This window comes from Dipodomys ordii, unplaced genomic scaffold (assembly GCF_000151885.1).
Source record: "Dipodomys ordii isolate 6190 unplaced genomic scaffold, Dord_2.0 Scaffold157, whole genome shotgun sequence".
NCBI classification, from domain to species: Eukaryota; Metazoa; Chordata; class Mammalia; order Rodentia; family Heteromyidae; genus Dipodomys; species Dipodomys ordii.
The window spans coordinates 503,656-530,134 of NW_012267373.1; the positions used below are offsets into that span (position 1 = coordinate 503,656).

Consider the following 26,479-nt stretch of genomic DNA (forward strand, 5'->3'; position numbering starts at 1 on the left):
CTCCCTTCCTTCCTTCCTTCCTTCCTTCTGTTCATCCATCTTGGGACCTGGGCCCTGTCCCTGAGTTCTGCTCAAGGCTAATTCTCTACCATTTTGAGCCACAGATCCACTTCCAGTTTTCTGGTTATTTATTGGAAATAAGAGACTCGGGAACTTTACTGCCCCAGCTGGCTTTGGGCCATAATCCTCAGATCTCAGCCTCCTGAATAGTTAGGATTATAGGTGTGAGGGACTGGGAAGATGGCTCAGAGGTAGAGCGCTTGCCTTGCATGCATGAGGCCCTGGGTTCGATTCCTCAGCACCTCATAAGCAAAAAGAAAAAAGCCGGAAGTGGCACTGTGGCTCAAGCTGTAGAGTATTCAGCCTTGAGCTGAGAGACAGCGCCCAAGCCCAGAGTTCAAGCCCCACAACTGATCCCCCCCCCACAAAAAAGGATTATAGGTGTAAGCCATCAGCACCCGGTTTTGAGAATTTTTATTAACTACATCTTACCTAGTTTTCTCACCTGAAGAGGCACACAGTGAACACCAAAGTCAATGAAAAAAAAACACCCACATGTTACTTACAGCTGTGGTTTGTAGACATTAATGGATATCAAAATTATCTAGAAGGATTTAAACATTACTGTGCCCGCTCTAAAGTTTCTAATTGAGGAGTTCAAGAACAAGACCTAGGAATTTACATTTTCAATGCTTTCAGATGCTGCTTATCCAGGACCTATATTTTGAAAGTCACAGACTTAATAGAGTGGACCCATGTCTAGTACACATACAGATATCCCAAAAATTTAGTTGTTCTCTTAATAACATTTATTTACCTTTATTTTTTATAGCATTTTAAAAATCATGAGAAGAGAGCTACCTGGGGTGTTTTAATGTGGCATTGCCTCAAGATTTTGGAAATAAGTTTGTTTTCTGACAGCCTCAACTGTCAAGTTCATGCCGATTATAACAAAGCACAAAATCACAGAGCAAAAGTGTGGATTCTTTAGTATCAGAATGTGATGCAACCTGAATAATGTGAATTAAAAAATACAGCCATTTAAAAATAATCAAAGTATGCTTTCAGTCTTGAAAGCTTAGAAAAAGGGATGATCCGGAGAGATGCTAGCAGTGACCATCTGGTTTATCCATACAGTATCACTGTGTGTATGGAGAGACTCAGCCAACTAACGGAGGAAATTCAAACCTGAATGTACAACAATAACCAAATATTAGGTTAATGTAGCCCAGCATCTTAGTCAATTTACTTAACTCATTTGCTTTTTCCCTCTAGACTTCCCAGACTACATTGTGGTAGTTATTATTGTTGTTAGGCAGGGAGAAAACTTGCTAACTATAGAAAATTCCGGTATTTATAATACCTAATGTGGTTATTTCTTAGGAGTTTAGCAAATCTGACAGACCAGTCTTTAATGTGCACTTTTGCCAGATTTTTGTGCCACTAAATTCTGGGGACAATAGGCCACTGGATGTAAACCAGTGAAACCAATTTACCTGATAAACCTGTTAAAAGGTAGACTTTAATCACACACAGTATCTTGTTGGATCACAGGCAAACCTCAAAATGGCTTTTCTGCCTAAAATTTTTCCTTGGCACTCTGCACTTGCTTGCTTTTGTGGCTATGGTTTTGTTTGTTTGTTTCATTTTATTTTTTGGCTATGTTGTTTGTTATTGTGAGATTGGGTTTTGCTCTCTGCCAACTTGTCCATACCCTCTGGACTTTCCCACCACCTCTTGAGTGCCTGGGTCACAGGAGGTGCTACCATGCTTTAGCACAGCTACTTGCTTTCCTGGTGTCAAAAATACAATTTTGTAAAAGATAAAGTGATACTGGAGTCCAGCTTACAGGTAAGTCAAGGCTTGAAAACACCATCCTATTTGCGTCACTAAATCCTAACTGGAACAAACTAGCCTGGCACTATGGAACTGTTTGGTCATCTTGCTACCTGCCCTTTATCACTCTGCTTTGTTATTGACTGAATTATCAATTGATTTTATGTGTGTCGAGCAGCAACATTGTTTTTGTTAAATGTGATTATAATTATATCCTGTATTTACAGCCTACTGAGATAGTCCTCCTACAAGAATCCATTTCTTCTTTCTTTGTTTTTGAATCTTGGTTACTAATTAAATATTTTTTTCTTTTTTTAATATATATATTTTTTATTGTAAAGATACTGTACAGAGGGGTTACAGTTACATGAGTAATAAGTACATTTCCTATTGAGCATTGTTACCTCCTCCTTTGTTTTCCCCCTAGCATCCTTTCCCTCTCTACCTCCCCAACTCCCCTCTCCCCTCTCCCAAGTTGTAAAGTTCGTTGTCAACATAGTGTCTTGTACATCTCATTGTTACAATGGGCCAACCTCTATCCTTGTTTCAGCTTATTATTTTTTCTTTCCATGAGAGAGTTTTATAGTCCAAGCTGGCCTTGAATTCAAGATCTGTGCGTGCGTGTGTGTGTGTGTGTGTGTGTGTGTGTGTGTGTGTGTGTGTGTGTGTGTGTGTGTGTGTGTGTGTGTGTGTGTGTGTGTGTGTGTCCCTGTGAGAGAGACCATACTTCACCATTTCCAGTTTACTAGTGCGGCCTTACTCACTAACTTGGCCACCTTTTCTTTAGCCACATAACTGAGGCTTTGTTTGTTTCTCATTTGTGGGAGGCAGGAATGTGGTGCATATCTGCATCCACTTGTTTCCTTTCTACTCCTGGCTTTAGATATGTGCTTTTAAGAGTCCATTGATAATTATAATCTTTTCTGGTTTGTTTTTTTTTTTGGGTCCGGTTGTGGGCCTGAACTCTGGGCCTGGGCGCTGTCCCTCAGCTCTTCAGCTCAAGGCTGGCGCTCTACCACTTGAGCCACAGCGCCACTTCCGGCTTTTTTCCTTTTTGCTTATGTGGTGCTGGGGAATGGAACCCAGGGCCTCAGGCATGCAAGGCAAGCACTCTACCACTGAGCCACCTTCCCAGCCCTACTGTTTTTTTTTTTTAAATTGGGTTGATAACCAATTTTTTTCTTAAGTAAAACACAAAGATTTTCCACTTGTAATTTCTCCCCATGAGAATATTCCATGGAATAAGTCAATGATGTTTTCCCATCAGGTTTGCCCATCTGTCCTGAATTAGTGAGAGAACACATCCCTAAAACCAAGGATGTAGGACACTTCTTATCTGTCACTGGCACAGTGATTCGGACAAGTATGGTGAAGGTCCTAGAGTTTGAGCGGGACTACATGTGCAACAAATGCAAGCATGTTTTTGTGGTCAAAGCCGACTTTGAGCAGTATTACACCTTCTGCCGGCCATCTTCATGTCCCAGCTTGGAGAGCTGCAATTCCTCAAAATTCACTTGCCTCTCAGGCTTGTCTTCATCTACACCTGCTAGGTGTAGAGATTACCAAGAAATAAAAATTCAAGAACAAGTAAGTGATCAGATAAATGAGAGAATAATAAAATTGACTTGGTTTTTCCCTGTGGTCAAATTGCTGTATTAGAAGATATGGATTCTATTGTATGGATATAGAATGGATACAAATTAACTTGTGTTATCCTTTTATAGAAATTCAAAGCCTGAAACTTGTTCATATATTAAAATACACTTTTTAGAAACCATAGAATAATCACCATTTTGGATAGATCATTGACAAGAAGATTGTGGAATGACTTAATGATGTTAAAATAAAAGTGACTATTAAGAATTCTCTAGTAACTGTTCTTAAAGGATAAGAGAAAAGCCAGTTTAACCAGTTAAGCATTGTTAAAAGCACCATTTTGAATTCAGGTTCAGTTTTATTTGTTGTGCCAGATGAAGTATTTATGTAAATACTTTGAAACAGAAAAATGCACTCCTTTTTTCCCTTTCCTTAGCTTATTAATCACAGAGTATCTCATCCAGAATAGGAACTTGGCAATTTAAGACTGGCATGTTAGCTTTTTACTGTGGAGGATGTCACTTTTTCTGTTTCACCATTTTTTTGGGGGGGGGTCATGGGGCTTGAACTCTGGGCCTGGGTACTGTCCCTGAGTTCTTTAGCTAAGGCTAGCACTTGAACCACAGCGCCCTATCTGGTTTTCTGGTGGTTCCTGCACAGGCGGCTTTGAACCTCCATCCTCAGATCTCAGCCTCCTGAGTAGCTAGGATTACAGGGGTAAGCAACCAGCACCCAGCTTGTTTCACCATTCTTAATGCACACTTCTATGACACTGTCTGTGGGCCAAGATGGCGGCTATTGTGTCTTTATTCTAGTCAGTGACTGGGAAGAGGAAGAATGGTAGATGCACCTTCCATCTAACCAAATCTCCACTTGAGCAAATTTTTTTGGCTGCATCATATAACATATCTACTTGGACATAATCATTTGACCATACTATGTGCAAGGAAACCTGGGAATATACTAAACACATGTCCACATGGAATTAAACCAGGTTCTGTCACCAAGGAATAATCATTGACTAGGTGATTTATCCAAGGACATGTGTAACCAGAAACCAGGAAAGAAATGCCTCTCTTTTCTAAATAAGTAATTTTGTTATTTAGTTTTTGAACATATACTTACTTTGATCCTCCACAAGGAAGAGCTGAAGATAATTTTCATATTGGTGCTTCTTAACCTGATTCTAAGAGTAATTTTCAAGAAATATTCCTTGAGTCTCCATCATAAGTTTATTTATGGTAATACCAAAAATGTGGAAACAGTAATTTTAACTACTAGTAGACTCCTGGATAATTAGGCAGTATGTTGAGTGTTTTCTTTTCTTTGCTAGGTTCAAAGGCTATCTGTTGGAAGTATTCCACGATCTATGAAAGTGATCCTAGAAGATGACTTAGTAGACAGTTGCAAATCTGGTAAGAGTGAACCTTATTTTTCCCTGTGGAGATCAATCTTTATATGATGTTCATGCTGGGCTTGAACTCCTGGGCTCAAGTGATTCTTCCCCTTAAGCCTCCAGAATAGTTAGGACTATAGTGTAACATACTTAATAAGAACAAATTTCTCAAGCTAGATGCATGTAATCGTAGCTACTCAGCTGACTTGAGATCTGAGGATTATGGTTCAAAGCCAGCTTGGGCAGGAAAGCCCATGAGACTACTATTTCCAATTAATCACCAAAAAGCTAGCGGCTGAGCTGTTGCTCAAGTGGTAGAATGCTAGCCATGGGGAAAAAAAAATGTTCAAGGACAGTGCCCAGGCCCTGAGGTCAAGCCCAGGATCAACGCACCACACACACACAGGAACTTCTGTCAGCCTGTATAGGAGGTCCTAAGTACTGATTAGAAAAAGCCACTGTTTATTTCTCCCCAAGGTCACTAGCAAGGGAATGTAGAGGATTAATTACCCTTCTGAGTAAACTGGCATGGAGGTGGGATGTCCAAGAAGGGGGCTAGAGTTTAGGAGTGTAGCTCTGCTGGTTATTTTATAGACAGCTGGACTCGTCCATGGTCATTTAGAGTTAGGTGACAGAACTAGGGCAGGAATACAGATTCACTAACTGGACCCAGGCTCTTTTCTGTGTACCACAGCATAATATTAGCAATTTGAAAAAGAACAGCTGTTGTGATGGCCATATGAAACTGCCATTCAACGAATACTTGAGTAAATGAAAGAATATGAATTAGGATTTCAGAATAAACTAGGTACTGTACAAATGCAGGCTACTGTTAGTAGAATAGTAGTACTTATTAAATTCTCAGTATTTTCTTGATTTGGAATGAGGTAATTCACATGCATTATCTAACCTAATTCTCATTATAGTCCTATGATATAAATCTATTCCCTCTTTGTAGGAAAGTTGTGTAACTTGTTCAAGGTTACATAACCAATGGGAATAGAACTAGGATTTAAATCTAAATTTGATGAGTTATTGTGTTTAGTCACTCTTCAATGAGGTGCGTCTTCCACAGTCACTATTATTTTAGAGTATTACAAGTAAGTTCTGTATATCTAAAGTTCTTCAGTTAAATAATGTGGAGACTTAATATAACCTGTTAGAATCATCATACTAGACTGTTTGAAATATTTAAGTTTAAAGGTATCTAGTCATTTTATCTAGTCATTTTTAAAGGTATCTAGTCATTTTACCCTAAAAGATTTGGGTGAACAGTATCATAAATGTTTATTCCAGATTGGTTTAGAAAAAATCTTGGCAAAATATGTATAAAATACCTATTTAATGTGTTTGTCAGCATCTACTATGAAGTTGCCTTTGGCTAGAAATGTGTCTTCTGTGAACTGGCTCCACCACTTTCATGTATTTAGCATTTATAAAATACTTTTCTTCAGGAAACCTAAAGTTCTACAAAGAACACATTACACATTGAAATTTAGAGAAAGAAAAGCATTTTTCATCAGCAAAGAACAAGAAATTGGCACAGCCTTGGTTATAAAGAATTTAGCTGTTAATCCTGAGACTGCTGTGTAAAAGTATAAATATCAGGATTGGGTGTGAGGCCTGTCCAACATCCTACGTTCAGTATGATTGAAATTTGAGATTATGCAGTTGTGTTTTCTTTTTGGTTTTGGCCCCTTTTGCTCCATTATTGAAGTACTGAATGCCAAGAATTCACATATATTTGTTAGCTGATATAGTATAAAAGTAATAACAAGCACAGATACCATTTGTGAATGTGCTGATAAATTACCTAGGTTTTTTTTTTTAGGAAAGTATATAAGACTAATATTCTGATTATTACTGATAGGAAGTATTCTCTGTTTAGGAAGGAGCCACTGAAAAGGAACAGGCTGGTTGACTTTGTAGAAGAGGTATTCGTTGATTTCTTAGTTCATTCCTTTAGTTCATTTTTTAAAGAAGGGAAAGCAGTGAAGAAAATATTAACAAATGAGAAAAATAAAAATGAACATTGAGAAACTAAAGTAGGTGCCAAACATCACAAGATTGTCTTTTCCTAACACCAAGTTGATTATAGATTCGCCTTCGGGCTATAATTCTCACATATCTTCTCCAATTGCACTCTTGAGATGATGCTCATGTCACCAACAGAACGATTTATAACTCTAAGCTATTCCCAGTGAAGAGCAGTAATTTGGTGTTACCATATAGATTATGAAAAACAAAAATACTGATTTCACCTTTAACTGTGCAGATAAAAGTGCCTGTTTTAAAAAATAATAATTGAGAATTTAGTATATTCTTTTGCCCCCAGATTGCTGGGGGATTGCTTTCTGGATGAGCATGTATACTCTAAATCCTACTGTGGATTGCATGTGTCTGTGCCCAGCATGCAGACTCAATTTGATGACTTTTCCTAGGTGATGACATCACTATCTTTGGAGTTGTAATGCAGCGTTGGAAACCCTTTCAGCAAGATGTGCGCTGTGAGGTGGAGATAGTCCTGAAAGCCAACTATGTCCAAGTAAACAATGAGCAGTCTTCGGGTATTGTCATGGATGAGGAAGTTCGAAAGGAATTTGAAGAGTTTTGGGAATACTATAAGAGTGATCCTTTTGCAGGTTTGTGTTTAGGACACAACACATTCAGTTGTTAAATATGCTGTGATTTACAGACAATCTTAAATGCTGTGTAACTCAGCTGAGTTCAAAGCATTAGGATCTATAGGATCTATCCATAGTCTTCTTTTGAAGTTCTTTTCTGGCATGCAGACTTTTATTCTTAGCGATCTTCTTGATCACAGATCAAAATTGATGCTGCACCCAGCCTTGCTTATAGCTACATAAATTAGATCTCAGTCTTTTACTCTTTTTCCTTAGTGTTTTAAATTCTTTGATTAGAGGACAGGAATGAAGAGGAAGATGAGAAATCATTAATAGGTCCCACTAGCAGTTGTAAAAAACAAACTGGAAATCACCCAAGCCTAGAGAGTCAGTTTTGTTGAGAAAAGGTGGACTGTAACTTGGTAACAAGAATCATCCCATTAGCAAAGGACACAGACTCTGGTATCATGCTTGAATTATTTGTATATGGCCCTCTTAATTTACTTTAGGAAGAATATGCTTATAGTAAGATAGTAGTTAATCTAGGAAAAGGGATTTTAATAAGGTTTCTAGGTGACTTCTGAGCTTTTTGTCTTTTGCAGGAAGGAATGAAATACTGGCCAGCTTGTGCCCTCAAGTGTTTGGGATGTATCTAGTAAAGCTTGCTGTGTCTCTGGTGCTTGCTGGTGGGATTCCAAGGACAGATGCCGCAGGAACAAGGGTCAGGGGTAAGTATGAGAAGTTGAGAAGTATGAACATATATAAGAAGAAAGCTAGACTTTTTCTCTCCGAAATTAAAACTGCTTATTTTTATTTTCTAAATGTAGTTATTTAAAGCTGGCAGTTATGTCTCATATTTAAGCATAAACTTGTATCTGTTAGAAGCTAATTGCTCTATTTCCAGAAAGATTGAATATTAAAACTTGTCAATAGTTATATACTTCTATCACCTATGAGAATGGCACAAAATAATATTTTTATATTTTAATTACTGTGTTTTTTCTTTTTTGGGGGTGGGGGGACAGGATCCGGTCATGGGGCCTGAACTCTGGGCCTGGGCGCTGTCCCTCAGCTCTTCAGCTCAAGGCTAGCGCTCTACCACTTGAGCCACAGCGCCACTTCTGGCTTTTTTCTTTTTGCTTACTTATGTGGTGCTGAGGAATCGAATCCAGGGCCTCAGGCATGCAAGGCGAGCTCTCTACCACTGAGCCACCTTCACAGCCCTACTGTGTTTTGTCATTGGATCCCTTGATCACTATTTAAGAGGAAAAAGGTTAGAAATAGTGGATTTTAATGTCTCCAAGTCAGGTCTCACCATCTGTAACTACCGGAGTGTTTCTTTAGCTGATACTCCAGTCATCTGCCTGCCGATTCCCCTTCTGCTGGTGGGAATAAATGTGCCATCTGCACGAGATGCTGGTATAGGTCACACATTCAAGTAAAGATAACTAAAATGTAATTGTATCTGGATGGTAGAAAGCTCTTTTGCAGCTTAACCGATCTGAATGTCTCTTATATGGGCCCTATTAAGCAAAGTGTAACCCAAAAGAACTAAAAGGACATTATTATAAATCAGACTTAACAGATACTCTAAAACCTTCCATAGTAGTACAAAATACTAATTATAAGGTATATGAATGTTTTTTGCTCACCTATTATTTGGAAGGTACTTCACTAAATGTTGAACTTAAATATGGATTTCCAATTGATATACTTAGAAAATACTTGAGGAATACTTTTTGGTCAGTGAAATGATATGTATCATAGAATTGTTATATTCCATTCATGTTATATTTGAAAAAATGAGTACTTAAATAATTCTACGATATTTTAAGCTACCAAAATTTTCATAAAATGAAAATCTTTTAATTGTTCTTAAATGATCTAGTAAGTATAAAGCATTTATAAAGTCTCCAGCACTTACAAATACCTAAATACAAATAGAATAAAACCTTAATATGACTTGTATGGAAAGCTTTAATCACAGTAGTTTGGTATTTAAAAAATAGATAAAAATCAAATCAGAAACCTTATATGCCAAGAACTTTTAAAATGTTAAACAGGGCTTAAAACATCTGGAAATAGCATACAATCTATTAATATGATATATATTTGAAATGTCATAATTCAGTAATCAACTAAAAGTTGCTTTGACAGTTAACTTTTCTAAAGATTCCCTAGTTAAATCCTTTCTTGAATGTCCTTACATAAAAATATACATCAAAATAGTATAGAAAATTTGTTGGCATTCCATATGAACTATTTTCTTTTAGATTTACTATACTTATAATTATTCATGGATCTTCTCATAGAAATTTAAAACTTTACATATTTTATTTTTCTAGGTGAATCTCATCTTTTACTGGTTGGGGATCCTGGTACAGGGAAATCTCAATTCCTCAAATATGCGGCAAAGATTACACCAAGATCTGTGCTGACCACAGGAATTGGATCTACTAGTGCAGGTATTTTACATGATGATTTCAAGTAATCTAACATTACTATAGGAGCTAATAAAATGTTTTTTTCCTTATGAAAAAGCACCTATGAAAGGATAAATGCCTTGCTAAGTTTTTAAGTTACTGCCAAATATTAAAGGAAATATACATTACTTTTGAAGCTCTAAAAAAAATATTTTAAAAGCGCCATCTTCAACTTCCTTATGCACCTTAATTTTGAACAGTGCTAGGATTTTTGTCAGTCTAGTGATTATTACCTTTATGTACTTACGCAGTAAAATGTACACCTTACTTATCTGGCATTTTATGAAGACCTAAGCAGACAAAACATCAAAATAAATAGGGAAAAGTTCACTTTACAAAAGTAAATAGATGGCATGGGATGTAAGGCATTTTCATGACCCTAAATCTCATGGACAATGGTAGCCCCTACTGATATTCATAGACTTGAGATTTATCTGTATTTAGAAAGCATACTTTTCACATATACGAGGAGCTTTATTCATACGTGAAGATTTTTCCATAAGCACATTTAAAAACTTTTGTGAACAGAACGTAAAGGTTTGATTATAGAACTGCATGGCTCAAGTGACAGACAGAACATCACCATTGACTAGAATCTGGGGTGTGGCTCATGTGGCAGAATGTCTAGGTTTGATTATGGGCCTGGCTCAAGTGGCAGATTGAATGTCAAGGTTTGATTATAGAACTGGGGTTGTGGGCTGGGAAGTTGGCTCAGTGGTAAGAGCACTTGTCTTGCATGCATGAGGCCCTGGGTTCGATTCCTCAGCACCACATAAGCAAAAAGAAAAAAGCCAGAAGTGGTGCTGTAGCTCAAGTGGTAGAGTGCTGGCCTTAAGCTGAAGAGCTAAGGGACAGCGCCCAGGCCCAGAGTTCAGGCCCCATGACCGCCCCCCCCCAAAAAAAAACTGGGGTTGTTGCTTAAGGCAGACAGAATATCAAGGTTTGATTACAAAGCTGTGGCTCAAGTGGTATAGAGTACTTGCCCAGTAAGTATGAGGGAGACCCTGAGTTCAAACCCCAGTATGAAAAAAGAAGATTTGATTATAAGGTGACTTAGGGAAAATGTTTTCATTGTTTTGTATTGTTAAACAGTTAAACAGATAGTTAAACAGATAAGATCTTTGGTCTCACACCTTTTACAAGTTAATTGCTGCTTAGTAAGAGAGCCTCACTTCTTTGGCCTACACTCAAATTTCTTATGAGAAGCTTGTACCTTAAAATCTATCATTCAACAGAAAATGTCCCATTAATAGTCCTTTGTAAGTTAAAAAGAACTCAGACTTCAAAATATAGCTAAAAAGTAAATTAATAAATGTTGACAAAAAGGAATTTGTGAATTGAATGGGTAAACTTAGGGATACTGGAAATAATAACAATATAAATATAAAGAACCAAGTGCATTTTACAATCCCAATATCCCATTGCTCTAGAATTTGTGTAAAATGATACAGCAACAAATATTGTTTCCCAAATAATTACATGGAAAGTTTCCTAATTACAAAGAATGCCAAGAAAAAGTCTAAGCCATCTTATAGGCTACTAATAATTTCTGACTATTTGAGAAGTTTTATAAAGAACTGGGTGCTGGCTCAGTATAAATTGATTAGTGTTAGTGTTTTTAACTTTTCCCTCTTTAATGCCAACATCATAATCCAGACACAAAAAGATTATGTTAATATTGGTATTAATGATGAAGTTGTAAAAAGGGTATTAAGAGCATTTTGCAGCCGGTTGCCGCTGGCTCACGCCTGTAATCCTAGCCACTCAGTAGGCCTGTAATCCTAGCTATTCAGTAGGCTGAGATCTGAGGATCGCAGTTCAAAGCCAGCCCGGGCAGGAAAGATGGTGAGACTCCTATCTCCAATAAACCACCAAAAAACAGAAGTGGTGCTATTGCTCAAGTGGTAAAGCGCTAGCCTTGAGCTGAAGAGCTGAGGGACAGCACAGCACTCAGGCCTAGAGTTCAAGCCCCACGGCCAACAAAAACAAAGAAAAGCATTTTGCCTTTTTTAGTGTCCATCTTATAATCCAAATATGAAAGGAAAGACTAGGAAATACAAATTTTACAATTGTAGAGAATTTGTTGCTGCTACTTCCCAACACAAAAGATCAGACTGACCTTTCTTTAAACTCTCATTGCAAACCCTAGAGAGGCAAACTGCATACAGCGGGGTACTCATGTATTTTAAAATGTAAGTATATACTTGTATTGTAGGATGATGCCTTAACTTATACCAAAGATTTTTAAAGCTTTGAAAATTGCTGCTACATTTTCTTGGTAAAGGTAGTAACTACAAATCCTAAAACTGTAGTACGATGAAGCAACATAGAAACCTAAGGTTCTAAATGAGTGTAAGTGTGCATGCTTCTTTAGATTTCTGGAAATGTTTTGGAATTTAAATGGTACCCTCATTCCCAACCTATTTACCTATCTCTTCTGTTCATGTTTGTATTCTCTAAACACAGCTAGTTAATATGATCAAAAGAAGAAAAAACAGTTCTAAGCCTTGCAGCTATAATTCAGATATAGTATATAAATGAGGCTAAATGGTGAAAAAAAATTCCTATATGTGGGGTTATTAATTTTTGTTCTTAATCTGTTTTCACTGATTTTTAATTTTAAAATTACCTTACAGAACATAAAGTTTAATAAAGGTATGTTTATGTCCCAAATTCATTTTTACAAATTGATATAAAAACCTAATAATTTGATATCACTACAAAGTTATCCTTTATTTATAATTTAAAACTCAGCAGTGAATTGCTTTATTTGGTGATTTAGTTTCCTAGTAAGCATATATATCTTGTTCCTTCAATATTAATCACTGAGCTCTTCATTGGAAAGTATTACTTTTATTTCCATTTTATTATTTTAACAGTTCCTTTTAATTGCAATTAGACAAGATTTTTCTACATATAGTTTTAACAGTCTGAAGTATTTTATTTTTAAAATCTGAACTAGTTAACTGACAATATTCTGATAATCTGGAGTATTAAATTTCTAAGTTTACCATTCAGCAAAACTTTGCTTCACAAATTTGTTTTAGAATGACAGAAAATATATACACCTCAAGTATGTGGTAAGACAAATGCCCTTTTATTTCCTCAAAATAAATGCTTTAAAAGTGCAGTATAAAAATTTTAGATATGAAGGCACTGCAAAATCTGCATCATAGGCTATCCTGCTTAGTAGCAAGAGCCAAATGAAAATATGCGACCCTTAATTTAACAGAGCTTAAGAACTGTTTGAGGAAGTACCTAGCTCTCATCAAAGAAAAATAACCTTTTGGCCCATTTAATTAGTGAATTCCTTCCCAAGACTGCTTTTCAAAAATCTGGAAAAACTACCTAGAATATGTCAATTACATATATGCTTGATGGTATTCTTCATGAGTGTCAGAGGGTGTGGAGAAGAATACTACAGGTGTGAAAAAAAAACACAACTATTTCCAAAATAGTAATGTATTACAAAACAGTAATGTATTATGATTAAAGCTAACTATGCTTTTCTAAAGCCACTGTTTTTAATAAATAATGCCAACAACACATGATCTACCAAAACAGTTTTTGAAGTTCATAATGTTTGTACAAACTCAAAGAACAGATCAGAGCCATTATAATCACTTATTCTTAAATTTAGGGAAGTTTGTATTTGCTCTTAACTGTTGAAATTATTGTACAATAATAATTTGTAGTTCATGTGCTCTGATGTCCTAAACTGTTATAAAAACAAAAACAGCCAGAGGACCTTATAAACAATTAGCTACATTTGTTATTAGAAACCATACCAAATTCTGTCCAGTGTTATATGAACAATTACTATAGCCACAGAATGCTGTAGAGTGGCCTAGAAAAAACAATCCTTAATTTTTGTACTATATATAGTTGATTTCAAATACCTATTTCTTTCATAAAAGAACGGAATTTTCCCCCTTAAAACCACATTGCATGTCTTCAAAACATTTGTTCTTCAAAAGGCAAGTAAAATAGTGGTCCAAAGATTATTGTCAAAGAGGCTAAGACATCTGTATAATCTGGTCTATTGATATTTCTCTGTTTATAAGAGCTTTAGTTACATATAAAGGAAAAGAAAATAATATATATGCTTTAATCAGATTCTTTCAGAACAAATAAAATAACACATTAGAGAAAAACTTACTTAAAAATAGTTGTATTTATATTCCACAATTTGTTCAAATACTGGTTTTCTTATAAACTGGTTTTCATATGAACTTTCTACAGGATGTTTTAAAACAAATTCTTCACATTGTGTCTTGACTATGTACTTACGGAATTTCAGGGAAATAGTTCTGTGTTTTTAATAGCTTAATTTGTACTAAAGGGATGGCAGGTGGGGTCACATGCAGTCCATGTGGGATTCTAACATGACATTTAATGAGTTTTCTGATGTGGACCATCCCTTAGAGGCTGAGGGTAGCGCATCTGTTGAAAGAAGTGACTGTAGATTTGGATTACTGCTCTCTGCATCTTCCAGTTTTTCTGTGTTATCTTCCCAATTGATATGAAATCTCGTGACCCTGGGATTAGATGCCAAAATGTTCCTTTGAAGCTAGAGGAAGGGATGATATAAATGGAAAATTAGATCATCATATGCAAATAGAAATTTAACAAAATAGTTAAGTCATACTAAGTGGTTTATTCATATAGAGCACTTTAAACATGACTAATAAGCAAGAACTAAAGCCTTTGCAAATAAATTACTTTAGCATTGTAGAGATAAAACAAGGTAAGTTATATCTGAAGCAATTCACAGATCTTTCAATATCCACTAAATATCTAACTTCCCTATTTGTGCTTCTTAAAATGGAGAGGAAAAAGCCTTTTTCTTTTTTAGATAAATGCTTCAGGGGATGCTTTAAACAAATACGCTATTTAGATTGATGTGCTTTCAAGGAAAATGAACAACTTCCCTCAATTATTAGTGGCTTTGTAACTTAAAATAGTATGGCTTAGTCTTAGAAACAGTGTTCTAGTGTCCTCATATTTCTGCTATACAGAGTAGCATACATGTAGCTGATACACTGGATTAATGGAAGGACCCACAAATATGAAGACATTACAGCCTTAATATGGGGAGGGAGAACAATTGAATCAACTTCCACATAACTGTTCTTGCATGGTATGACAGAGTATCATGTTCAGAACTTCATTTATTCAGCACACACAAAATCACCTTTACCGAATGGTTAGTGGATCCCAGTGGAAAATGATAAAATAATAGGATCTCAATTCTATCTTTGATTTTAGCTTCTCAGAATTTAACCTGTTCTTCATCAGAAAATTTTAAGACCTTTAGTTTATCCTCTAAATAGAAAGAAGCATATTAGATATTCAGAGATAACTTCATATGAAATGCAAAACTACTTCCTACAATTTTGGTGAGAAATATTGGAAAAAATAATATTTTTGTCTTAATCTTTACAGTAGATAAAAATTTCCATATCCTAAAGGTTTTGATGAAATACTGTGATGTATGCCTCACAGAGAACCATAAACAAAGCCTGATTTTTTACATGAACTTTCATTTTTCTAGGGGTGGGGAATATCTGGAATGTATTAAGACCCTTGAAATCATTTGGTACCTGATAGGACAAACATGGTTTTTTGTTAGCTGCCTATGTTACTAATATCCCAAACGGCAGTAAAAAGGTTCTCCATCCCTGTACTATTAGACACTCAAGGTATCTTATGACTCCTGTGGAAGTAGCATTTAAGGCCGTCCATAGTAATCAAAGAATAACTACTCTGCCCAGATGGCACAAGGACTTCAAATTTATTTTGTCTCAAAGCTTGAAACAATATATAGTACAAGTAATTCAGGAGGAATAGTAAGAACATTACCTTAGAAAAATCTGGCTTTACTGGTGGATTTTCCCTTAATTCTGTCTCAGTATATTCATTATTTACATAGTAGCCAACTCTAATAAATTCTTGACCTCGATAGGTGCAAGTAATTAGCACAACAGTTACACCTACTGCATCTGCATCTGGAATCAGTCCCGGATTAGGTGCATCAGCCTAAAATAATTTAAAAAGAAAACAAATGCAAAAAAAAGCTGTTAATGGCAGTTAACAGTTGGGAGTTTCCGTTATCCTACATGTCAGTTGAAAGTACAGCAAAAAAACTTGGAAATCACATTGGGAAGGCAAATGCTTAGAGGTTAGCTGGTAACTAGAAAATACTGCACATTTCTCTACATTAGTCCTAAGTAACTTAGGTATTTGCAATCACTTCACTTGCAGAGGGAAATACTCTCTCATGGTATATGGCAGTTCACAAAACTGGAATGTACAAAGCATTTTATAAAATAAGTCATATTCTAATTTTTCCATTCAATCATTTTCAGACCTAAATTGGTATAAAATACTAAATTATTTCCACACAGCCTATTAACTTAATTTTTTTTGGGGGGGGTCGGTCGTGGGGCTTGAACTCTGGGCCTGGGCGCTGTCCTTCAGCTCTTATGCTCAAGGCTAGCACTCTACCACTTGAGCCACAGCGCCACTTCCGGTTTTCTAGTGGTTTATTGGAGATAAGAGTCTCACGGACTTTCCTGTCCGGGCTGGCTTTGAACCCCGATCCTCAAATCTCAGCCTCCTGAGTAGCCAGGATTACAAGCATGAGCCACTGGCGCCTGGCTAATTTTTTTTTTTTTTTTAGGTAGTATTGGGGCTTGACTCAGGGTCTTGAACTTGCTCTACTACTTGAGCCACACCCTCAGCTCTTTTTAAACTTTTTCAGGTATTTTCTCAATTTTTTTACCCAACGTGACAATCTTCCTTCTTATGTGTCCCACATAGATAGAATAATTGGTGTTGCCCTTCACCTAGCCTTTTTTTTTTTTTGCCAGTCCTGGTGGTTGAATTCAGGACCTGGGCACTGTTCCTGAGCTTCTTTTGCCCAAGGCGAGCACTCTGCCACTTGAGCCACAGCACCACTTCCGGCTTTTTCTGCTTATGTAGTACTAAGGAATTGAAGGGTTTCATGCGTGCTAGGCAAGCATTCTACCACTAAGCCACACTGCCAGCTGCAGCTTTTTATTATTTTTTTTAATATGGAATTTCATTAACTTTTTTGCCTGAGCTAGACCTCCATGTCCCAAGTAGCTAGAATTATAGGCATAAACCATCTCCGCTAGCCCCAGCAACAAATATTTATTTTACCAATTTTAATCTTCTACCCACAACATATATACTTAACCAGTCCCCAAAGATATTCTAATAGTAAATTAATATAAAGCCGACAGTGGGGATTGGGAGCTCAGTGATAGAGTGGACCCAAACACACCTTACACTAGAATGGAAAGAGGTATTGAGCAGAAGATTTTGGAAACATAATACTTTTGTAATCAGTCACTTTGCTAGGCATTAAAATACACTGTTTGACTCACACTATATTAGTGGAAGTTAAATGAAGGCAAGGGTTTTTTTAGGTAGAGATCATAGAAGATGTTGTTTTGAATTGTGTTCAAATTTCGAAGAATGCAGAGTGTGAAGCAAGAGTCAGAGGAAGCCAAGAGTACAGAGAGGCTCGAGCTTATGCCCATGGTGGTACACAGAAAAACAGACTGCCTGGGTGAAAGGAACCATAGACTAAAAAGGGAACCATAGACTAAAAAGGCACAGGCAGTGATGGCCAAGGCATCTGAGCAGAAATTCTAAGTAGTTATGAAGCCTTACTGTTGTTAACAGGACAACGAAGAACATCCTGCCCCTTAGTGAACACTTCAACCAATGTCTTAGCTTGGCTCAAAGACTAATGTTTATTGTAGTACAGATAACACTAGTGGCATAGCTAGTCAGCTAGGCTAAAAGTTTAGTCACCTTCAATTTCAACTTTTCCTATCTCATTACCTGGTGTTAAAGGCTCATTTATTCCCATTGTGAAGGTATAAAAATCTCATACCTATAATCCTAGCTACACAGGAGGCTGAAAATCTGAGGATTGTGGTTCAAAGCCAGCCCGGGCAGGAAAGACCGTGAGACTCCTATTTCCAATAAATCACCAGAAAACCGGAAGTAGCACTGTAGCTCAAGTGGTAGAGCACTAACTAGCCTTGAGCTGAAGAGCTGAGGGACAGCACCCAGGCCCAGAGTTCAAGCCCACAACTGACCAAAAAAACAACAACAAAATCTCAGTTATTTCATCTGTAAAATCCTCCACCATTTGTTTTCAACCAACTTTTCTGTTCACTTCTCCTAAAACTGTATACCTCATTGTTCTCGGGATATGAGTTACACAGTGTTCTGATGAGTTCATAACATGCTGACAATCTTTTATACCTTTGTGTTTATTACCTTTGTGTTTATTACAATGACCTTTTAGCCTAAAAGGTCCTTTCCTCACATTGTAAGAGTTCATTTTTCCCCCCTAAGGATAAGGAGAGAGCAAATAGTATCAAAGTATTTTATCTACATGCATTGAAGTGTTATAATAAAACTCAATATTTTGTATCATTTTAAAAAAAGAAAAATTACTGCTTAGAATGGCCTGACAGAAGAGAAGTAGACAAGCATGCAAAATTTAGCAGCCAAGAAAGTAAAATGGATACATAAGAAGGATGGCATAGAATATTTAGAAAAGCAGTACCTTAAAAACGCATAGGCAGGGATTAAGAACTCGGCACAATGGCTTTGGGATTACCAGTTATATTTTAGAAACAAAAATACTTAAGATTACACAAAAAATTCATCTTTTAGAGTTTGCATCAAATGTGTCCTTGTCAGTGAAGCCCCAAGTGAAAGGTAGAACCAACATTTTCCTATATGTTTGTATTACTTGACACAAATCTTCTATTAATGCATATCCAGCAATCTACATGTTTATTCTTCAGTGTTCCTTATTAGATTTTTAGCATTCATCCTGGGCAGGAGCCCAGTTCAGCTCACCTTATGTTTTATGTAGCTATGAGCATTTAGTGTTTTGAAATTAGCTTATTATTCAGTTCCTGTCCTGAAGGGATTTTTTCATTGCTCTGGCAGGGCACTAGGATGTAGACGCTAAGCCTTTCCTGGAAACTATGCTGTTTATCTTAGATTTCCTATGCATCCTCTTTCCAGAGGTTAGGTTTCTCCCAGAGTTCCAAAAGGGGTTCTAAAAGGACTTAGCAGTGGAAGGAGATGGGTAACAGTACAGTAAGACTTAGAACTCTTTCCCCTAATATTGCTTCCCACCAACTAGGAAATTGGTTCTAGGTATGTTTGTGTTTGAAAATCTGTTTGTCAAAGGTGTCAGCTTGAGGAAACTTGAGGAGGAAAAGTTGTAGTTGGAAGTGAAAAGGTACTTGAACCTCTTCCTGATCATACTCAATTATAAAACATGAAAGGCTAAACACTTAAATTACATTTTTCCTTCTTTTCCCTACACCATGCGCACTATCACTTTATATATCACTATATATATATATATATATACATACATATATATATATATATATATATATATATATATATACACACACACACACACATCACTATATCATCTATCACTATAAAGAAATATTTTTTCGGTGTGGGTCAAGTGGTAGAGCACCAGCCTTGAGCAAAAGCAGCTCAGGAATAGTTTCCAGGCCCTGAATTCAAGCCCCAGGGACTGGCAAAAATATTTTTTTCAATGAGAATGAGCCTACAAGAAAACAAGCAAAAAGCTTCGAGCAGTTTTCTAACATAAGCACAGAAGATTCCTAAGAGCTTACTTCAAAACCAAAGCATTTATTTGTAAGTTTTTATGGTACCTAAAAGACCTCCCACTGCATGTCAGCCCAAGTTTCTTGAATTATGTCATGAATTATCCTCAGTGCTGTATGGGTTCTCCAGGCTTGTGGGTCAGAGCAAACCCAGCCTTTTTACATTACAAATTTAATAAGCTAAAATATTTAGTTCTAACTACAAGTCTACAGACATAATTAGATTTGCCATTGATGGGTCAACTGCTTTATTCCATATAGCATTTCTGTGAAGTAGTAGGATACTACTTTCATTTTGTAGGTGACTGGATGACTAAAAGAGAGTAAAGAGCTTGTTTAAAATCACCCATGGCTAATAAAAACAGGTATCTGTCTGACCAGGGCCTCTGACTGCAGTGCTTCCTCTATAGGACAGGACACTGTGTTACTTGTGTCTTTCACAAGGCTGTGTGCTCACACAACTAAAGTTAACATGACTTTTAGTTAATACGTGAGAGAGCCTTTTAAGTAGTTTTTCTTCACCAATTGTTTAGATATACTAAATTACTTCTTTTTTAATAAAGAACTTAAAGCTAGGAGACCAAAATTCTGAATGATATTCAAGAAAGGGAAGGGAAAAGTAACTTTTTTTTGGTTGCTGTTGGTCTTGGAGCTTGAACCCTGGGCCTGGGTGCTGTCCCTGAGCTCTTTAGCTCAAGGCAGGTGCTCTACCACTTGAGCACAGTGCCACTTCTGGTTTTCTTGTGGTTAATAGGAGATAAGAGTCTCACAGACTTTTCTGCCTGGGCTGGTTTTGAACCACGATCTTCAGATCTTAGCCTTCTGAGTAGCTAGGATTACAGGCCACCAACGCCAGGCTCAGAGTAACATTTTTTAGAGGTGACATGAACTTCAATAAGTCTTCACCCATTTCTGACAGGATTATTTTAAAGACTATTCATTTAAAATTGATTCTGAAGTGAGAAAATAGAGATTAAAAATGAGATTTTCTTTCTAGATTAAGCTTTTTCACTGTGACTTTTTTGGGTAGGAATACTTGCATCAAAACCTGTTTTTTTTTTAAACTGTAGTTACCTTTTACAATATTATATTTCCCTCTAAAAAGCATAGATAATTGAATACCAAGTTGCTTTACACATCAATTTAACATGTATTAGGATTTTTTCTTTTTGTGGGTCATGGTGCTTGAACTCTGGGCTTGGGCGCTGTCCCTGCGCTCTTCAGCTCTAGGCGAGCGCTCCACCGCCTAAGCCACAGCGCCAGTTCCGGTTTTCTAGTGGTTTATTAGAGATAAGAGTCTCACGGTTTTTCCTGCTTAGGCTGGCTTTGAACCACGATCCTTAGATCTCAGCCTCCTGAGTAGCTAGGATTACAGGTGTAAGCCACAGGCGCCGGGCTCTAGGAGATTGCCTTGACACATACCCAAATATTATAAGTGGTATCTGAGGATATAATTTATATTAATAGAATTTCCCTCACATATAACTAATGGACTAATTAATTTATATCAGTTCTCTGTACAGTATTTAGACTTAAAATTTAAGTCAGATCCAGGGTCACACAGCTGTATCTACTAATATGGCTGTAAATCTAGCTCAGAGTACTGACTGTACTGAATGAAGTTGTTGCTATTGTTATACCACCACTCCTACTAGCTGAAATTATAAACTGAAAAATGTGTATTTCTATCTAGTGCAGTTGCGATTACTACTAATACATATTACTAAATGACTTATCAGATGAACCCATGTTTTAAGCTAATGGATACACATTTTGAAAATCTGTTCTGCAGAAAAGCCAAAAATTAATCACCATGTATACCATGCTATAGTTTAATGTTTCATTGTATGTTGTACATTTCTCTAAAGTAAACCCCACACTATCACTAATCAGCATAGAAAACCAAGAAGTACAGTCCCTTTATGACAGACCTGAAACATGATGGAAACAGATTAAAAATGAAAGTCCTTGAAGCAGAGTGATTTAACACAAAAGGGCTAAGAACCACGGAATAATATAGTCTACTTTACAAATACTTTTGACATACAGTTACCAAAATTGATCTTACCTGAAAGACAAACATATGTCTTCCTGCAGGAACCGGGCCCACTAAAACCGAGTCTAAAACTTGATCGTATTCTTCACTTTCTGCAGAGCCCACATAGATAATTTTCCATTCCAAGTCTAGGGTTAAAAAGCAAAACATATTTCATATCAGTAATTGCATTACCAGACGATGTAGTCCCTTTTAATGTCCACTCAACCATTTACTGGCTGCTAAATGGCCTTTCAGAGGAAAAAAAAAACAATGAAATGCTCCTTATAAAATTCTTACCAGAGTTCACTGCATACCAAAATTCCTCAAAATGCTCTTTTGTCATACACTTGTCACTGTATAGTGCCCTTGACAAATAAAACATAACCAAAATCTTAGGAAACACTATCAACTTTGTCTTGAGGATTTATAAGTGTTTCAGAACACTTAACACCACTAAAGAATACCAGGAACATTAATCCAGCACTCCTTCTATTTATTTGATTATGCAGTCTTTTTGCCCGTTTGTATGTCATCTGTTACAACAAACCTCAACCCACTTGGGAAGAGTTGAGCTGTGAAATCCAAGTCAATGGAGTCCAAAGTGGAAAAATCACTAGCAAACTAGCTCAGAAGAAAGAGACTTCAGCTCTTCAACTAAAAAAGTTGTTACATTATCATCACTCCTCATTGATGATACCATAAAGTGAAGCCGCATATTACTGTTAACAAATAGCTACTAATGATATATTTTACTAACTATACCATCTGCGGTTAACGGACACAGTGGGGTTTGTTTCCCCCTTGTGGTACTCCTTCCTGACATACATTTTTTAATCTGGAAGAAGAAACCAAGAAGCCTCTACACTTCTTGAGACATATACAAAATATATACAGTGGAGATGGGCACAAGGACAAGATACACTCAAGTGTTAAGTGTAATTAAATCTAGCAGATTTCTTGTGCATATTTAACAGTGTATTCTGTGGAGAACGCAGAGATAGGTAAAACCACTAATCTTTGAAAGAGCTGTCTTAAAACAAGGAAGACAACTCTACAAATACAAATAATCTCTGAGACTCTTCAGCCTCTTAGCATATGTGGTTTGCCACTTGGAATCCTTGCACTGAGATACTCTGAAGTCTCTACTCCTACCTCCCAAAGGCAGGTAGTTTCACTCATGTATAATCTAGTTAGTGCTATTTTAATGTAACTAGTATTTTTGTTACTTAAATTCATATTATATAGGTATTGCTTAGTCAAATCATTTTATAAGCTACAATTTATTAAATTGACAACTCCTTGAAGTTTATACATTCTCTAAAAGTCCGTAGAGGGCCTATTATCTCTTGGACCACTTACATTTCTAGCTTTTAGCACATTCTAGATGCAGGATTCTGCATCTGACATCTAACAAGATCACCTATTTGTTGATGGAAGTAGGAAGCAGGCAATAAGTCTAGTCAAAGAAAATAGAAAATACAATGTCACAGAGATAGTAACATTCTTGGCATGTCTGAGGAAACAAGCAAGGAGGCTAGAACTGGAGCAGAATGGGCAAGGGAGAAAGTAACCAACTGTAAGATAGGGCATTCGAAGCATGGCCAGGTCATGCGAGTTTGTAAGGACCTTGGCTTTTACACTGAGCCACATGAGAAGCCAATAAAATTTGGTTTTATGCAGTGCTGGGTATCAAACCTAAATTGCTTTAGGCATGAAAGGCAAGTGTTCCACCACTGAGCTACATTCCTATCCTTTAAGGGTTTTGAGCAGAGGAGCAGTGAGTAACTTGCATTTTAAAAGATCATGTCAACTGTTACGTATGTGGGCAAACGAACAGGATGTTTTAATAAATGAGGCAAAAAATATAATGGCTTAGGTCATGTGTGGCCATGGGGATGGGAAGCGGGTGCCTTCTGGATGATCTTTGGCGATGGAAACAGCAAGAATCACTTGTTTGTGGCAAGGAAGTAAGAGGAAGAATCTGAATTTTACATGTTTAGCTGTCTACTAGATGGTTAAGTGGAAATACTGAGTAGGTCTATACAAATTTGACAATGATATGTTAAGCCATAGAAGCGAATGGCATTCCTAGGGAATGGGCCTTGGGGTTCCACAAAGTTTAGGGGTCAAGAAGATGAAGAATCAACAAAGTAGGTTAGGAAACTAATGGTCAAAGAGAAAAGTGATCCCAAAACAAAATGAACAAACCATTAAGGAGTCCGAAAATTAGTACTAAAGCAGCCAAAAGAGGGTAGGACTGAGAACTATGACACAAAGATTCACATAAAATTTAATTGCACCTATATTTATGTATGGGTATTATACAGTATATATGTTATTTATATATATATATACACACATTTTAAATGTTTGTGGTCTCTTAATGGTATTACTTTTAAGCTGGCATTTGCGGTTTATCATAGAAACATAGTCATAATTTATAAACCTATTTCTATAAAATATCTACCATGTGTTAAGCATTGCTCTTCTGATTTTATACAGTTCTTTAAATCTCCAAGCTTTACTATATGGATGTAATTATGCAAACACAGTATATACTGTATATTATATACATTATGTAAGCAAGATTCTGAGAGGTGATTTAAAACAATTCACAAATCAAAGTATCAGCTGTGCTTGGATTGTGCCCTTTCTAGCTCTCAATAGTGGAATGAGGAGGAGGCATGGATTAGCACACAGTCTTTAAGGCTAGTCTTTAAGGAATATAAAGGGCAACTCAAGGAATACCTGTACATTGATTTTCATGCTGTTATGTTTGTAGTAGCTACTTAAATTAGCATTGTTTTATTTTATATTTTATATTTTAAATCTTGGTTTATTTCACATTTTTTCATTTTAAAGAAGACTGAGGTCAGTGGCCTTAAACAGATTATTCTTTGGAAAAGCTTATCTTGTTCATTTAAAAAGTTAACTATTTCATTAAGCATGGTAATCCTAGCCTTAGAGTGTCTCCATTTGTGGAGAGAAGTCATCAAGGAAATTTTAAGTTAATTACACAATTGGGAAGACCTGTGGTCTATTAGACAGCATATAGTCTTTGGAATCAGAACAAGTTTCAAAGTATAAAGCACTATGCTGAATTCTGATGCTCTGTAAATAGACAACCATCACTAGCTGTAATTATTGAAATATGTAAACGTTAAGATACCAGGACAGTCAATCAAACTTACATATTGGTGACTCAAGCTTCAATCTTGACCATTTTTAAGGCATTCTATTCCCTGCAATAAGCCATATATTGGAAACTTAAAGCTTCTTCTGAACCAAAGTTACAAAACAGTTCTTAAAGGAAAATAAAAATATTGGTGGCTGTAGACAACTTAATGCAGGAAAAGTGGCAGCTACAGCGTAGCTTGGAGCTTGACACAAAACTTGAATAAAGACCAAATACTCTATAATTTAACTTAAAACCCTACAGTATCAAAGTGTGGAACCTGAAAAGGGGACTTTTGAGTTTACCTAGCAAATCCTCAAACCACACAGCCTGTAGGTGGAGTGCACAGATAGATATGGCACCTCTTTCAAAGATTCCTTTGCAGCTTTGGAATGACTCAGCTGAAATATTTTAAAATAATGGTGCCTGGATGTGAAGTGTACCAGTGGAAGTAGGCGTATTCTTAACCTCCAGATGGAACAGAGTTTGGCCTCCATGAATAGTGGGTCTTAAATTATCCAATGTAGAAAGCCCTATAACAGTCCTAATCATGTCTTCCTAGTTCAGAGTTAACTCCTAAAGTATCAACTGAGAAATACCTGTAACTCGAAGAACTTCTAATGTCAGTTTAAATGCATTGGTCAGTATTTTTTTTTGCCTATTTGTACGTAAACTGCAGTTAAAAACCTGACTGTTAGATATGACCTGGTAGTTGAGCAGTACTATGGTAAAGTGATCAAATGGCTTCCGAGTAATAAGAAAAATACTCTTTAATTTTTATTATCAGTGGCCTATTTGGAGATTATATTTTAATGAGTCATCATTCAAAATATGCTCGATACAAAATCCATGTGCATTTATTACATGTATTAAAACAGAAGAACACATTAAAGTGTTAACTGTGGTTAAAGGAGTGGAGGAAGTAGAGTGAACTGTTATTTTATGTTTGTACAACTTTTGAAAAGTTTATCCACTGAGCATATATTGGTTTATAATTAGTTATTCTACATAAAGCACATTTTAAAGATTAAACTTTCAGTTAAAAAATGATGCACATGCTATTATTAACCTAGTATTTTAATGCATCTTGTCGAACGTATTTGCACGTTCAAAAGATATCTATTTAACTGTAAATTTAACACTAAAGTGATTTCCCCCCTCAAATTTTGAGATGGAAGTACTTAACTATTTTAAGGAGATCTAAGAAAAGCAAAATAAAAATGGTCAAGATGTAGCTTTCTGGAGCGTAGTGTATTTCTGCGTATTTAAAATAGCTGAAAAACAGTTGCACCCATCGGGATTTCACCTTTTATCCCCTGGCGCAGGCTTGGGTTTGATGGAGAGGCAGCTATAGGTGCGTGAGGCGGATCTGGGGTTGTTTTAATTAGGCATCAGCAAGTTCTTAAGTTTTCTGAGAGGCCGTTATGGAGGAGCAAAGCGATTAAGTCGGGCAAATGTTTTAAGGATCATCTCATTTAGCTCTGGGGTTGAGTGAAACTTCCGGGCTCAGCGAGGGTTCTCTCGCAGAGGCGAGATTTCCGTCCTGGAGCCGGAGTCCGCGCTGGTCCGGAGCCTGCGCGCCAGCATCCCCGGGCACCAGCATCCCGGGAGCCCGCGGGCCGGG

At 36.7% G+C, this 26,479-nt stretch overlaps 2 protein-coding genes across 3 annotated transcripts in view; one reads left to right on the top strand and one right to left on the bottom strand.

Moving 5' to 3' along the window:
* Mcm9 (minichromosome maintenance complex component 9) overlaps positions 1-26,479 on the top strand; it is a 67,398-nt gene that overhangs the window by 6,403 nt on the left and 34,516 nt on the right. The window contains exons 3-7 of one of the 2 annotated variants that reach the window (XM_013032825.1): positions 3,104-3,423; positions 4,766-4,847; positions 7,270-7,470; positions 8,055-8,180; positions 9,798-9,917. In XM_013032825.1, the coding sequence (XP_012888279.1) occupies positions 3,104-3,423; positions 4,766-4,847; positions 7,270-7,470; positions 8,055-8,180; positions 9,798-9,917 (849 nt within the window). The remainder of the gene's footprint in view (positions 1-3,103; positions 3,424-4,765; positions 4,848-7,269; positions 7,471-8,054; positions 8,181-9,797; positions 9,918-26,479) is intronic. The other variant, XM_013032826.1, reaches the window with a different exon arrangement.
* Positions 14,030-21,867, bottom strand: Asf1a (anti-silencing function 1A histone chaperone). Its single transcript, XM_013032828.1, has 3 exons — positions 21,711-21,867; positions 15,798-15,974; positions 14,030-14,505 (listed from the first exon to the last, which is right to left on the bottom strand). Exons 1-3 carry the CDS (start codon positions 21,846-21,848, stop codon positions 14,293-14,295), a joined length of 528 nt encoding a protein of 175 aa, XP_012888282.1. The 5' UTR covers positions 21,849-21,867; the 3' UTR covers positions 14,030-14,292.

What these genes read in the sequence shown, in the direction of transcription:
- Asf1a (XM_013032828.1), bottom strand. Translation starts at nt 21,848, where the DNA reads ATGTTTTGCTTTTTAACCCTAGACTTGGAATGGAAAATTATCTATGTG. An exon ending in GACATATGTTTGTCTTTCAG is followed by an intron (nt 15,975 to 21,710) that starts GTAAGATCAATT and finishes AAATTATTTTAG; the next exon opens with GCTGATGCACCTAATCCGGG. An exon ending in TAAAGCCAGATTTTTCTAAG is followed by an intron (nt 14,506 to 15,797) that starts GTAATGTTCTTA and finishes CCCTTCCTCTAG; the next exon opens with CTTCAAAGGAACATTTTGGC.